General features: G+C 44.6%; 1 protein-coding gene across 2 annotated transcripts in view; it reads right to left on the bottom strand.

Moving 5' to 3' along the window:
- Positions 1–11,549, bottom strand: part of MAMLD1 (mastermind like domain containing 1) — a 126,581-nt gene extending 115,032 nt beyond the window's left edge. For both annotated transcript variants that reach the window (XM_035113251.3, XM_035113252.3), the window contains exon 1: positions 11,290–11,549. In XM_035113251.3, coding sequence (XP_034969142.3) covers positions 11,290–11,343 — 54 coding nt within the window. In that variant the 5' untranslated portion in view covers positions 11,344–11,549. The remainder of the gene's footprint in view (positions 1–11,289) is intronic.
- Positions 11,550–12,726: the final 1,177 nt, after the last annotated feature.

The raw sequence follows: 12,726 nt of genomic DNA, 5'->3' as shown, positions 1-12,726 counted from the left end.
CCTGCATAAAAAAGCAAACTGTTGAAATCTGAGACAAATTAGTGACTTAAGAAGAAAAAACACACATACCTTAAGACCACTCCCTCTCCCTAAAGAAAAACACAAGCTACCTCCAAACTACCATATAGGAAATTGATAGTTCTGGCCTTCGTTCTGTTTTAGGTGCCGTAAAAAAGCAGTGAAAACCAGTAATTTTAACATACAAATTAATACATTTTTGGAACTTCCAAAGTTCCAAAACTTTTTTGGAGCCATCCAAACTTTTTTTTTTGAATCCTCCAATCTGAAATTCCTATCACAATAAAGCATAGGTGGCTAACTTGGTTCTTCGGATGCTGGTGGACAACTGCCCCCATCATTCCTGACCATTGGCCCTGCTGGCTGTGGTTGATGGGAGTCAGAGTCAAACAACATCTCGAGGGCCATAGGTCAAGCAATAAAGCGGTTGCCAGTCCAGAGCACCACCCCAGTATGTCATGCTTTTAAGTGATTTTTCTTTTCAGGCTTGGCCCCTGTACTCCATGCTCTGGCAACTTCAAAGCTGGATTACTGCAATGTGGTCTACAAATGGGAAACTTCCCTCTTGCATGAGAAAGAAGTGGAAATGTCTTTAAGAGTGCTCATTCACACTTACGGGTACCTTATGTCCCATAAGGTAAAGGTTCCCACTTTCCTGGTCCATGTCTTGTCTTGTCTTGCCCCTCTGCAAATCAGCAGAGGCAGCCCCTTTGGTCTGTGCTCAGAAGCTCAGGTGTGGAACCCCCTCCCCACAGAGGTATCTCTGGCACCTTCATTATATAGCTTGCAGAGAATGCTGAAGCCATTCCTATTGGCTCTGACTTTTAACACTTTTTGTGATTGTCAAATTGCTTTTTAAAATTGTTGTTTACATGCTGCAATCCACCCTGAGACTTAAAGGTAATAAATTAAAAGATAAAACAGGTGGATGGATAAACAAACAAACAAACAAAACTACAGCACCACCCACACATTCAGAAACAATTAGGCCGCCTGTATCATTTGGATGGAATATCTGAATTGTGCATGCTCCATTGTGACTAATATTCTCTTTATGGAAAATTGAGATTGTGCAGGAGACCTTCCCTGCAGCCTGGGTCCCAAGAACCATTATAAACAAAAAACAGAAAAGCAAGGGCGTGTGGGCTTGCAGTCAATTGGTGCAACTGGATTACCCATCAATAGCATTGAAGCAGGTATATTTTTAAGAAACAGGAATTGGTTGTACTATGCTGAACATAGTAACCAACTCTTCTTCGTCCATCATTTATCTCTTTCACCAACAACATATGGGTTTGTCTATTCACACTCTCAGCATTCTATCTGCTCCAACAAACACCCAGCATTTTCTGCTTGGATAAGGAGATTTTTTAGTTACATCCATTATGTGCGTATCAACATTTATGGCACTGAGATAATTGCCCAAGAGCTCAGGGGGATAAAAGCACCCTCTTTATAACAACCCCCTTGGAAAAAATAAATCAATATTTATATAAAATATTTTGACGCACAGCTGTAGACACACAAAATCCTTCAATTTGAAATACTGTACTTCTTTTTCTTTTAAAGTATCAGGCCATGCAAGAGAACTGGGCAGCAGAGCTTGCTAATGAGCAGTGATCGGATATTGCTCCCTCTACAGAAAGGAATAAGAAGAACGGAGCAATATACAATATTAATCTTTCCTTAAATAAGGAAATAGCAAATCTGTCAGGTATACAGAAAAGTTCCTGGAAGAATACCACTTTCTCATTTGAACAGATTTTGCTATCTTTACTCGGACACCAAACCAGTTAGTAATGAATCATAACCTACAAGTACCTTGCCCTACACATTTTTGCATCACTAGCCACTCTTAAAATAGTGGGGGGGGGACAATTGAGACTGTTTGCATCCAGCATTTCCTTTAAAAACAGTGGAACATCCAAAGCAGAAGGTATTTTTGTACACACACACACACACACACACACACACACACACACACACACACCACACCTGGAAATCTGAGATCAGATTTAGAATTCAGAATCCACATTTGGTAAATTTGCTCATGGATAGCTCAGCTTGCCTCAACATTTCTTTTATTGTTCCTCAAACACACTAATTCAAATAGAGTAGTTTTGTTTTGTTTTTAATTGCAGAGATTAAGACATATTCAGATATCTGCAGAAGCAATACCTTTAACTATCAATTCAACCCAGGAGCTGCGAGTTCATGCAATGTTTATAAACTTGGAATACAATTCTGTTTGGGTGCTTTTTCCTGAATACTATCATGGCTGGTTGGTTGCATACTTCTTAGGACCAGTGGGAGTAATCAGAAAAAGACCCAGCTCAACAGTTTGGTGCCCTAGTTAGAAAAACCAAACCCTTCTCTCCTCTGTTAACATGGTTAGTTCACTGCAAAGTCTCCTGTACAAGCCCTACTGAATCCTAGTGGATTGTAATCCCATGAGCTAAATCTTCCTGCATGTGACCGCAGTAACCACAATCACCCAACCCACCCTGTTCCTATAATAATGGTCCTCCACACCTGCAAAAATATGGCAGTAGCACAGGGAAAGTCTGGGTGTGAAATAAGAGGATGTTATTGTGCCTCTGAGTTTTCAGGGGCTGCATATGAGTTTACATTTTAAAATGGAAAGAAAATGTAATGGGCTGAATTTTGCCTGACCTCTACATGCTGCCAGTTGTCAATACAGTGGTACCTCGGGTTATGAACTTAACCCCGAAGGTCCATTCTTAACCCGAAACCATTCTTAACCTTAAGCACGCTTTCATTAATAGGGCCCCCTGCTGCCGCCGGCGCACGATTTCTGTTCTCATCCTGGGACAAAGTTTGTAATCCGAGGTACTACTTCCGGGTTAGCAGAGTTTGTAACCCAAAGCGTTTGTTTGTAACCCGAGGCACCACTGTATTCACAAGATATCCAATGACTAGCAATTAGATATAACCAGTTGTTGCTGAAACAAAACTCTGACAGCAATATCTGGTAAAGACAAGTTCATGGTGGATAGAGAGCTTACAAAACAAAGCATGATCTTAGCAAGTCTAAAGGGGTGGAAAATAGGCAAAGTAATTCAGATACCAAAACACAGGGTTCAGCCTATTGTGTATTAATTGTTTCTACCCACACTCTCCATTCTTTAAACATATTTCTTAGACAATGAAGTGTTTTTTTGAATGCAATGGAAAGTTGGATAGGGAGACAGTTCTTGTTTTTGACAGAACAGGCTGTTGCTTAAGGCAGTTTATGCCACAATGAACCCATTAGTCTCCAAGGTGCCACATATTTTTACCTCTTTCTGCCGTAGGCATATTGGGGAAACTCTGCTACACTTCGTTTCTAAGATGCCAAATATGAGTTTCTTTCCCCTTTCAAATTGTTGCTTATTATTCAGAAGGGTTTGCTTAAAATAAAAATAAAAGGGAAAATTAGAATTCTGCTTTTGCTAGCACATGAAACAGCCTTCCCTGGACCGGAGAGCAGCTGGAAACCTCACCTAGAAGACACGCTGGTTCATATTTGTTTTCCATCCCTCAGCAACAAGACTACTTCCTGGTTGAGTTTTAAACCTTTGAGACGTTCCCTTCTCAGCCCACACAACTGTGTCACTACCAACGTCAGCAGCAGGAAAACATTAAAGTCGCCCTTTGCTAATGCTTTCCTAACGTGGAATTTCCCTGTCACCTTTTCTCCCCTTTCCTCCCAACCAGAAGCATCTTTTCCTTAAATTGTTTTCTCTCACACACAACATATGGGAGCACTGAAAGGGGTCACTGCCAAAACTATGAGAATTTTGGCTTCCTTTCTGCTGTTGCCTGCCTCTTCCTTCATGCTGGGGCTTAAAGTGTTTGCACAAGTGCCGGTGCAGTTCTGCATGCTCCAGGTTATATCACTGCATAACCTGGGCTGTGCGGCATCTAACAAAAGGTGGCCAAGAGAGAGATGGCAGGAGTGGTATTTTGGGATGGAGGAGGGTTACAAAGAGAACAGCTGCGCTCATGCGCAGCTCAAATTATTTAAGGATTTTTTTTATCCCCATGAAAGGGTAGGGTGGAAGTTACTGAAGTCTAGGTGTTTGCTAGTCAATCAATACTTTCTTTGCAGCTATATTAGTCTTGCAAGCATTAAAATCCACAACAGTTTTCTAATTGCACAAGAGGTTTGGAAGTGGGTTGTTGTTTTTTTATCATAAAGATATACAAGTCATATAGCGGCTTGCATACTGTGGGTGTGCAGTATGCAAACAAGTGCCCAGGGGAAAGGGAAGAATGCCAGCAACCAGCAGCTAAGCAGTACACAAGACCATTGCTTTTTCTTCCTATTGAGAACCCCCCTCTTTAGTATGCAAACTAGCGAGCACCTGGGGGGGGGGAGAGAAAGAGAGATGTTTCTTTAAGGGAAGAGCTTATTAACTGCTCTTGTGGGCAATAAACAGCTGGTCAGTCCGGCAGGTTCAAGGCCATTTCAGCTCTCTCTCTTATGGAGACACCATATGTTACATCTCTCACATCAGCAGCTTTAGTTTCCAATAATCTTGCTCCAGAAGGGAAGCACAAAGGCAGGGAGAGGCGGAAGGAGGAGGGACGTGGGAAATATAGGTGGGAAGCTTGTGTTTTGCACTTGATTTGGTATTTACTCACATGATGCTTAGTGACACTTACTTCATGCATGCATGTGCATGCGTACACACACACACACACACACACACACAGAGAGGGGGGGGGGGGTTCGTGCTAGCTTCATGTTATAGGAAGAACAACAAAAGAAGCCTCCAGTTTTCAATGCTTGCTTTTTGCTCTATACTCAAGTTGCAGAGTCAGCAATGCGTGGTCCCCTGGATAAACTGGAAATCTTAAGCGTGAAGTCCCAGCTCTACCTTGAGTTCATGCAGAGGATGGAGTAGAAAGGTGACAATTGGCCCTGGCCCAGGATTGTTGCAAGAAATCAACAGGGTAGGAGTCATGGAGTAATCTGAACATTGGGGCTTCAAGTTAGCCCAAATGTCTCAGGGGGCATTTGTTAATGGACAGTGCACTGGAAGGTGCTTGTTCCCTTATATAATGGGGGTAGGCCAGACATGGCCCGGGCCTACATTGTGGCTGCCTTGTGGAAGCCGCTTCCAATTGCTCCATGTGCCAATTGTTGTGGCATGGTCAGTCTGTCATGTTTAGCAGATTGTTGCAGTGACCGGGAAACTTTCACAACAGAACAAGCTTCTGTATGTAGCTTGCTTAAAGAGGCTTAAATGAAGACTGTCTGATCCCCATAATGGAACACATTGGATATGATTTTTAAACAGCCTCCATACGCCAGGCAGAACATATTGTGAACAAGCCACATCACATATCCCTGCCAAATGTGGCAACCTCTGCCCTAGGTTAACTAACTCTCCAACAAGCTTCTGATATCTATCAAGATTCTGCATCAATTTACCTTTAATAAGATTTTCCTGGAAAGGGCAGACATGGTGGACCACTTTTAGGACTTGTTACCAACTCAGGAGCAAGATATGGTGGTCTCTCGGTGACAATATGACTCCTTCTCTTTCACAATCCCCATCTCCTCTGACCTGTTGGCATCTCTTTTAAGATGCTTCTTATGTGTACCATCACCAGGCATTATCCACTAAACCAACAGGCACACTATATGTATGCCCAATTAAGTGGTCCGTATCAAACCATGTGCTTTTTCATGATGTGTGATGGAATCGTGGACCATGCACAGTCCTTCGTACCATCATTTGGTGACATCAGCTAACACTTCTACAGGGCACAATGATTTCCCATCTCCTTTAATCAGGATTCTAGGGAGCGGCCTATAAATTTCCTTCACCCAGCAAAGTTTCAAGCCATCTGAGCGAGTGCCCTTAGGACTCACTGGCCAATTCCTCCCCCAAGCAAGGGGGCCTCAAAAATTGGCATGCATTAGGAATTAACAAGGGATTAAAGAGCTAAGCATAGAAACACTGGAGAATTATATAATAGTCAAATGATATTTCTCTCTCTCCAAGTTACACTGCTTAACTCCTTGCTAGTTGAAAAAGCTAGGTTTTCAAGCAACAGCTATATATATATATATATATATGGCGGTGGAGTGAAGGGGCAGAGGAGGTATCTCGAACCAGTATTAGGTGATCAGCCTTCATTCCACAGATACCACCCCCACCACTAAACACTTTGGAGGGAACGGCTTTCACAATGCTTTGTGACATACCAGAACTGGAGAGACCTGGGACTGAGCCCCCTTTCCAGCCATAAAGCTCTCCAAGTAGCCTTGGGCCAGTTCCACCCTCTTCACAGATTGGAGATAAAATGGAGATGGGGTTAGGAGAGAACTATGCTGCATGGGAGAAGGTGGATAAGATGAAAGAAACACAATATATTACCAGGGAAGCTGGTTTGGTGAAAGGGTGACATAAGGCAGCCCCAGTTTTAAGGTGGTGTGGGCAGCCCCCCCCCCCACAGGGCAGCGAGCCAGGGGGGGGGAAACAAAATAATAATAAGTGTTAGAAACTCACTTTAAGGCACCAAATGGCTCCTTAAATCAGGGTTACAGTCTAGACAACGGAATGTCTAGTTGCCATTTTGACGGCTCTCAAGTCTTAATTTCCAATAAGACTCTTTGGTTCCTGAATTTCATTCTGATTGTGCAGATAAAATATAATGGACAGAATTCTACAGGATGAATTGCTAGTGTGTGAAAACAGTCAAGATCTAAGGATCCCCAGGCATGCACCTCCAAGATGGTGGAGACATCAGGGTGCCATCCTGTCACCTGGGCATCTTCAGCTGGTCACAAGTGGCTGATAGCCAGGTGTAAAATGTGCCTGGCAATTTTCAAAAGATGATGATGATACCACCTATATTTATACAGGGAACCTACTGAGAAGATTCATTTTAAAAAGCAACTATACAAAAACAAATTATTGTGAAAAGAAGAAATATTTAAGGAGGAGGCACCAAATCTTGTCCTCACTCAGGGGTGTCATATTATCAAAGTTCAGCCTTGCATAGGGATATTATGTTCTGTGAAAGAGCATTTTTGTTCATTCTTTCTTTCTAAGTTGAATGAATAGGTCTCTGCCACTGGGGTCCTGCTTGGTATTGTTTTTCAGCTTCTATTATATTTGCAATGATTCTGTAACTTTTTAAAGCAGTTTTTGTTATATTTTGTCTATTGCCTTAGTATACAGTACATGTGGAAGGAGGTTAATAAACAACAAAAAGGAAACACAGGGATTCTCTTCAGTTCACAGGTGAGTGAGCTTCTCTGCTAGATGGATTTTTATTTTTATTTTTTAACTCAGGAAGGTGTGATCAGGCTTGTCAGCCTAGCTAGAGTGAGTAAATTCTGCAGCCCTGACTCCCCTCCACCAGTACTGCAAAGAGTAGGAAAAAAGAAAAAAACGGTCACTTCCTGGCCCATTCTCTCAGAAATAAACAAACTATACAACCCAGTCAACTGTGGGAATCTTGCCATAAGAAAAAGAACTATCTGTTAGAAAGGCTCATTATTGGGTTTGATTTGATCAACTCACCAAGGCTAGAACTCATTTCAACATTTGGAGTTTTGTCCTCAGTGTGTGAAGCCTATAACACACTTTGGAGCATGTTCAGAATACATGTAGGGCTGGGAAATATCTGGTTTTCAACATCGTGATTTATCACCAGCTAAACATTGCAATACACTGATATATCACAATGCTTGGAATAAGGATGGAGCTACGGGGAAGCTGCCTTCACTGTTTTTCCAGCATCGTGATTTTTGCGGACGCCTGACTTTGTGATTCGCTGCCCCCTGCAGGAGACAAGGGAGAGCGGAGCCAGCAGAGTTAACAGGGCTGCAGGAATCGAGTGAAGCATTGGCTGGCTTCATGGTCTTTCCCACATTGTGATTTTTGCATGGAACACACACAAACACGTCATGATTAGTGATTTATTGCCAGGTCTGAACTTCAAACTGGTTTGGGGCAACATATTGCCCAGCTCTACAGAGTTGTATTGCTTCACCCATGGGCAGTCAAAGTCAAGGTTCTCACATCTGACCTCAGAGCCTCTGAACTTGCGAGGCAGTTCTTGTGACCCTCCAGAATCTCCAATCTCCAGCCCAAGTTGCTGATGGTCAGTGATGACAACAATCAGACAACATTCGGAGGAGCACAGATGCTGCATCCCTTCTCTAGGGCAAAGGATGCAATGGTTCACTTAATAATCCTTGCCTCTTTCCTTTCCCAGTTTCAGTTGTAAGCTCTTTGGGACAGACACCTGCCAGTTTATTCAGCACATATCATTCTGTTTAGCATCATGCATGCTGTTGGCACTGTATAAAGAGTGGTTTCTGTGTTGAGCCACGGCTTCTTGTTTCTAACACCCAATAACCAGAACAGCTAGGAATGGGAAGAACAGGAAAAGAAGGGAGAATAACTTAAGCCAATGGTGTTACAGGTAGACAAGCAGGCAAGCAACCTAGTCCCCTCTCTCTAACTTTAGCAGAGAGTACACCTTCCAGACAGGCAGCGGAAGAATAGCATTATCAGTCCAATCATTAATCTCCACCTTTGCAAATCTCATAGGCAAAGGAAATATGGGGACACACAGGGGTTTATGTCAGAGGTCATGCTCCCCAGCTCTTGTGCAGGGGTGGGGGAAGGCTCCTCTGGGTACCATTTTTGCAAAGCTGGTAAGACTCTTGCCTTGTTTTCAATTGTCAGAGGTGGAGGAGAAAAAAGAAGATACTAGCCCCCATCACTCACACACCCCAAGCCTTTGTGAATCGTAGAGAGGGGAAGCACAGAGCTGATCGTGCTAGAATGGCAAGAGACTCCCCTGCAACCTATTAATCTCCTGTTACAAACGTCAGGATCTTTTGCAGACGCTGTGCCATCTCCCCTCCCTTCCTCTCCTCCCTTCCCAGCTTCAGCCTGCTGAGGAGAAGGAGAAAGAGAGAGAAAGCAGCTTTTAAATTTATTATTCCAGGAAGGAGGAGGACTCTGAAAAGAAAGCACCAGCGGGCTTCTTCCAGGGAGAACTGCCACCCTCCTCCTTCCCTCCGCTCCAAGCAGGAATACTCTCCCCCTAATCACCCTGGTTACAGGACACCCCCCAAAACACACACACACACACACACACACACACACACACACACACACACCTCCTTCCCCTTTAGTAAACCCATAACAAAAGCATGCTGAACTGCCTGGGAATATAAGACTAACTAGCAGCCAAAGGCCACCCAAACAAATCCCCCCCCCCCGCAATTTACCAAGCAGTCTCTTTTTGGGGGAGGAGGGGGGTCCCAGCAACTAGGGTGGTGAGTTAATTTAGCGGGGGAGGGGGTCAAAGACTGTAATGGAGGAAGAAGAGCGAGCCTAATAATTAATCAGCCAAACATAGGAATAGCAGCAGCAGCAGCAGCAACAGCCTCCTCCTCCTCCTCTGGGTTAAACAAGGGAGACAGCTGGAGAGCCCAATCAACAACAAGCAGCTTGTTTACCCCGCAAAGTGGCTCCTTCCACCTCACCTCTTAATCACAGGGTGAGAAATCAAAATACTTTTAAAAAAAGTGAGTCAGCATGGGTGGATTTTTTTTAAACCCAACAAGGAAGAACTCACCACAAGGCAAGAAAGACACAGTCAGAGTTTGGACTAATTAGTGTTTAAAATGCCGGAAGACAGCTTTTCAGTCAGTCACACTTAACTCTCTTGTATTTTTTTGCAGAAACCCCCACCCCTACCCCTGCAGGGCAACTTTGGCAGGCTGCTTCACTTGACGGTTGGTTTAACATCTTTATTAATATAACTCCACCAAGGTGCATCACACAGAGCACAGCGGAGCCAGGAAGAGTCCCTGCCCCAAAGAGGTCGCAAACTACCGGTAGTGTGGTGGTTTTTGTTTTTCATGGGAGGAGGGAAGAGAAATGGGAATGTAAGGAAGCTTCTGACTTTTAATATATATTTCATACTTTTCAACTTTGAAAGTGAGGCAGCAATGATCTAGGCTTTCTAGGTACCCACCGATCAGGTCGTTTTATTAAAGCATCTCTTATAGCAACACTCCATGGGAGGCATCTTTAGAGAACATCTCCCCACCACGTTTGTTCATTTATGCTTTTCTGTTTGATGTAAGTTTTAAGGAAAGCCCCCATCATCCCAGCAATCAGGCTAAAAGAAGCCTTCCTGTATGACTCTGTTTACACAGGGGTACCACCACAGCTTCCAGGTCTGGGAGTATTGGCAGTTTCCTAATCCTATTAAGTCTTCTGTGCAGTCAGCATTTAATCTAGGATATTAATATATATATTTTTTAAAAAAGAGTCAGACAGCGACTACTTCCTTTCCAGACTTGATTCTGAGACACATTTTTCATGTCGAAAGGGAAGCCGTAATAGATCCTCCATCACAATAAAAAGTATCGTTTTGCATTCATCACCGCACCTTCGTGTCCGGGGAGCCAGGGGCTATTTGCGGGGAGGTCTGCGTTTTGTAAACTGCTCATCCTACCAAGGCGCCGGGGCTGGTGGGTGGAATGGCGAGGAGGAGATGTGTAGGTCGCGCACAGTGTGTTTGCCTAAGGAACAAAACTATTCCGGGATTGTTGCAGGCGAGCACACAGATGGGAGACGAAAACTGTGTGTGTGCGCGCGCGCGCGGGCTGAGCGCGTCGTCGCCCCTCTTTTCTCCCACTGCCAGCGGCAGCTGCTTCCCAGCCAGACATGCAGGAAAGGGGCTGCACTTCTGTCTGCCTCCCTTGAAACCGATCTTCTTCCACAGGCACGCCAGCCTGTCCTACTCCCCCCCCCCCGCTCTCTTTCTTCCTTTCCTAGGAGCCACACGACGGCAAGAAATCATCTCCATCTACCACCATTTTAAAACACAAACACAGCATAGCGAGAAATTGGACTAGGACTCTGAAACGGACACACACACACATAGGCACACGCAGACGTACAAGCGCACTCTGGACGGGAAATAAAATAATAATAATAATAATAATAATAATAATAATAATAATAATAATAATAATAATAATAATAATCCAAGAAGCTTCCAAGTCACCACCAAAATGCGAACGCCCCGTCTGCCCCGGTTGTCTTTTCGCACAACCTCAGCACGGATCGGGAAGGGGGAGGAGGATCACTTTCCCCATCCCAGGAGCCAAATCCCTCTTATCAGAGTCTCTCTTGGGATCCCGGTGCCAAGAGACGTTTGCTAAGAACGAGACTTTTCGTTCCTTCCTGCCCGCCCGCCCGGCTGAAGTCTACTTACTGGAATATGCGGCTCCATGCGTGGTGCATCTACCCGCGGGGAAACCAGAAGCATCTTGGACTGGTGATCCACCAGCTTTTACATCCAGTTTGATTGTTTTGGACGAAACCCAGCAGCTCTCAAAGGAAAAGAAAAAAAAGAAAGGAGGGAGGGAGGGAGGTGGGGAAAGAGAGAGGGACTCTCGGCGCTTGTTTCCCCTCTCCTCTTAGGTTCCCGACAAGTTCATCCTGGCGTTGCAGTTTGCTAATGATTCACTGTCTGTCTCATTTCGCGCACTACATTTCCCTCAGCCCACAGTTTCCTCAGTCAGAGGTGGAGTTTGTGGGCTTGAAGTTACTGATAGGGCATATCTAACTGCTGTGTCACTCGGAGAGGAGGAGACACGCCGCCGCTCGCTCTCTTTCCCTTACTCTTACACACACACGCAGCCCAACTCCAGCCTTAAAGGGGAAGGAGCACATCGTTGTGCCACCTTAACAGATAAAAAGCGACAAGCCCAGAGAGCTCCGCGCTGCATTTTTAACGCGCAAAGAGCTGCTTAATTCGGCGAGGAGGGCTGCTGAGTTTCGCACAGAATTGTCACCTCCTTAAAAAGAAAAAAGTTGCCCCGCTCCCGGTGCCTTGTTTCCAGCAGAAATCTGCCTCCCCGGAAACGGCATAAGAGGCGACCCTTTCCGTATCATCCCTTATTCCCCTGCCAGGAAAAAAGGCACATTTGCTTCATTTAAACAGTGCCAAACTGCCTGTTGTTTAAGACGCAGGAGGAGCTCCCCACACACACAAAGGTGATAACCTCATTTACATACAAAACCAAACTAATAACTGTAGAAGCCAACAAAAATAATATCGTAATATAGAGCGCCTGTGGAAGAAGGTTCATTCATTCTCTCTCTCCTTTCGAGCATGTCTGGAAGGCTTAAGGAAGAGCCCGGTGTGGGCAGCCACTTTCCGCGCAGCTAAGGGCTAACTAACTTCACTCGCCGCTAGCCCCTCACTCCAGTTTACTAACAAGACAGGCTAGTAAAGCGCGTCCCTTTGCTTCCGGAGGTGCATAGCATAGGTAGTTATGCAGGCGGCTGCCAAAAAAATCTAGGTGCTTTTTATGTCTGCAAAACATGCTTGTACCCAAGAGCTTTCCTCCGAGCTGGCTAGTGGATGCTCGGGGAGAAAACTGCGAGCTCACATCCAGGCCATACCCAAGTGCAATCCTATGAATATCTGCTCAAAAGTGATTGCTCCCCCAATAGTCTAATCCTATTGAGATCCACAGAGAAGTAATTACCCCAGTGAGAGTTACTCCCACGTTAGTGAAACCCATCCCACCCACTTAGCTGGAAGGAAATCCTACTGAACTTCATTGGATTGTTAGGTTTTGTTGCCAAATTTACCTTTTTTGAGTAGGACATCGTGAGTGCACAAGTCAGAATTGCCGCCTCT

The sequence above is a fragment of the Zootoca vivipara genome, chromosome Z2, assembly GCF_965207765.1.
Source record: "Zootoca vivipara chromosome Z2, rZooViv2.hap1.1, whole genome shotgun sequence".
Classification (NCBI taxonomy): Eukaryota; Metazoa; Chordata; class Lepidosauria; order Squamata; family Lacertidae; genus Zootoca; species Zootoca vivipara.
Note: the sequence above shows the minus strand (reverse complement) of the source record. Positions and strands in the feature narration are given on the sequence as shown.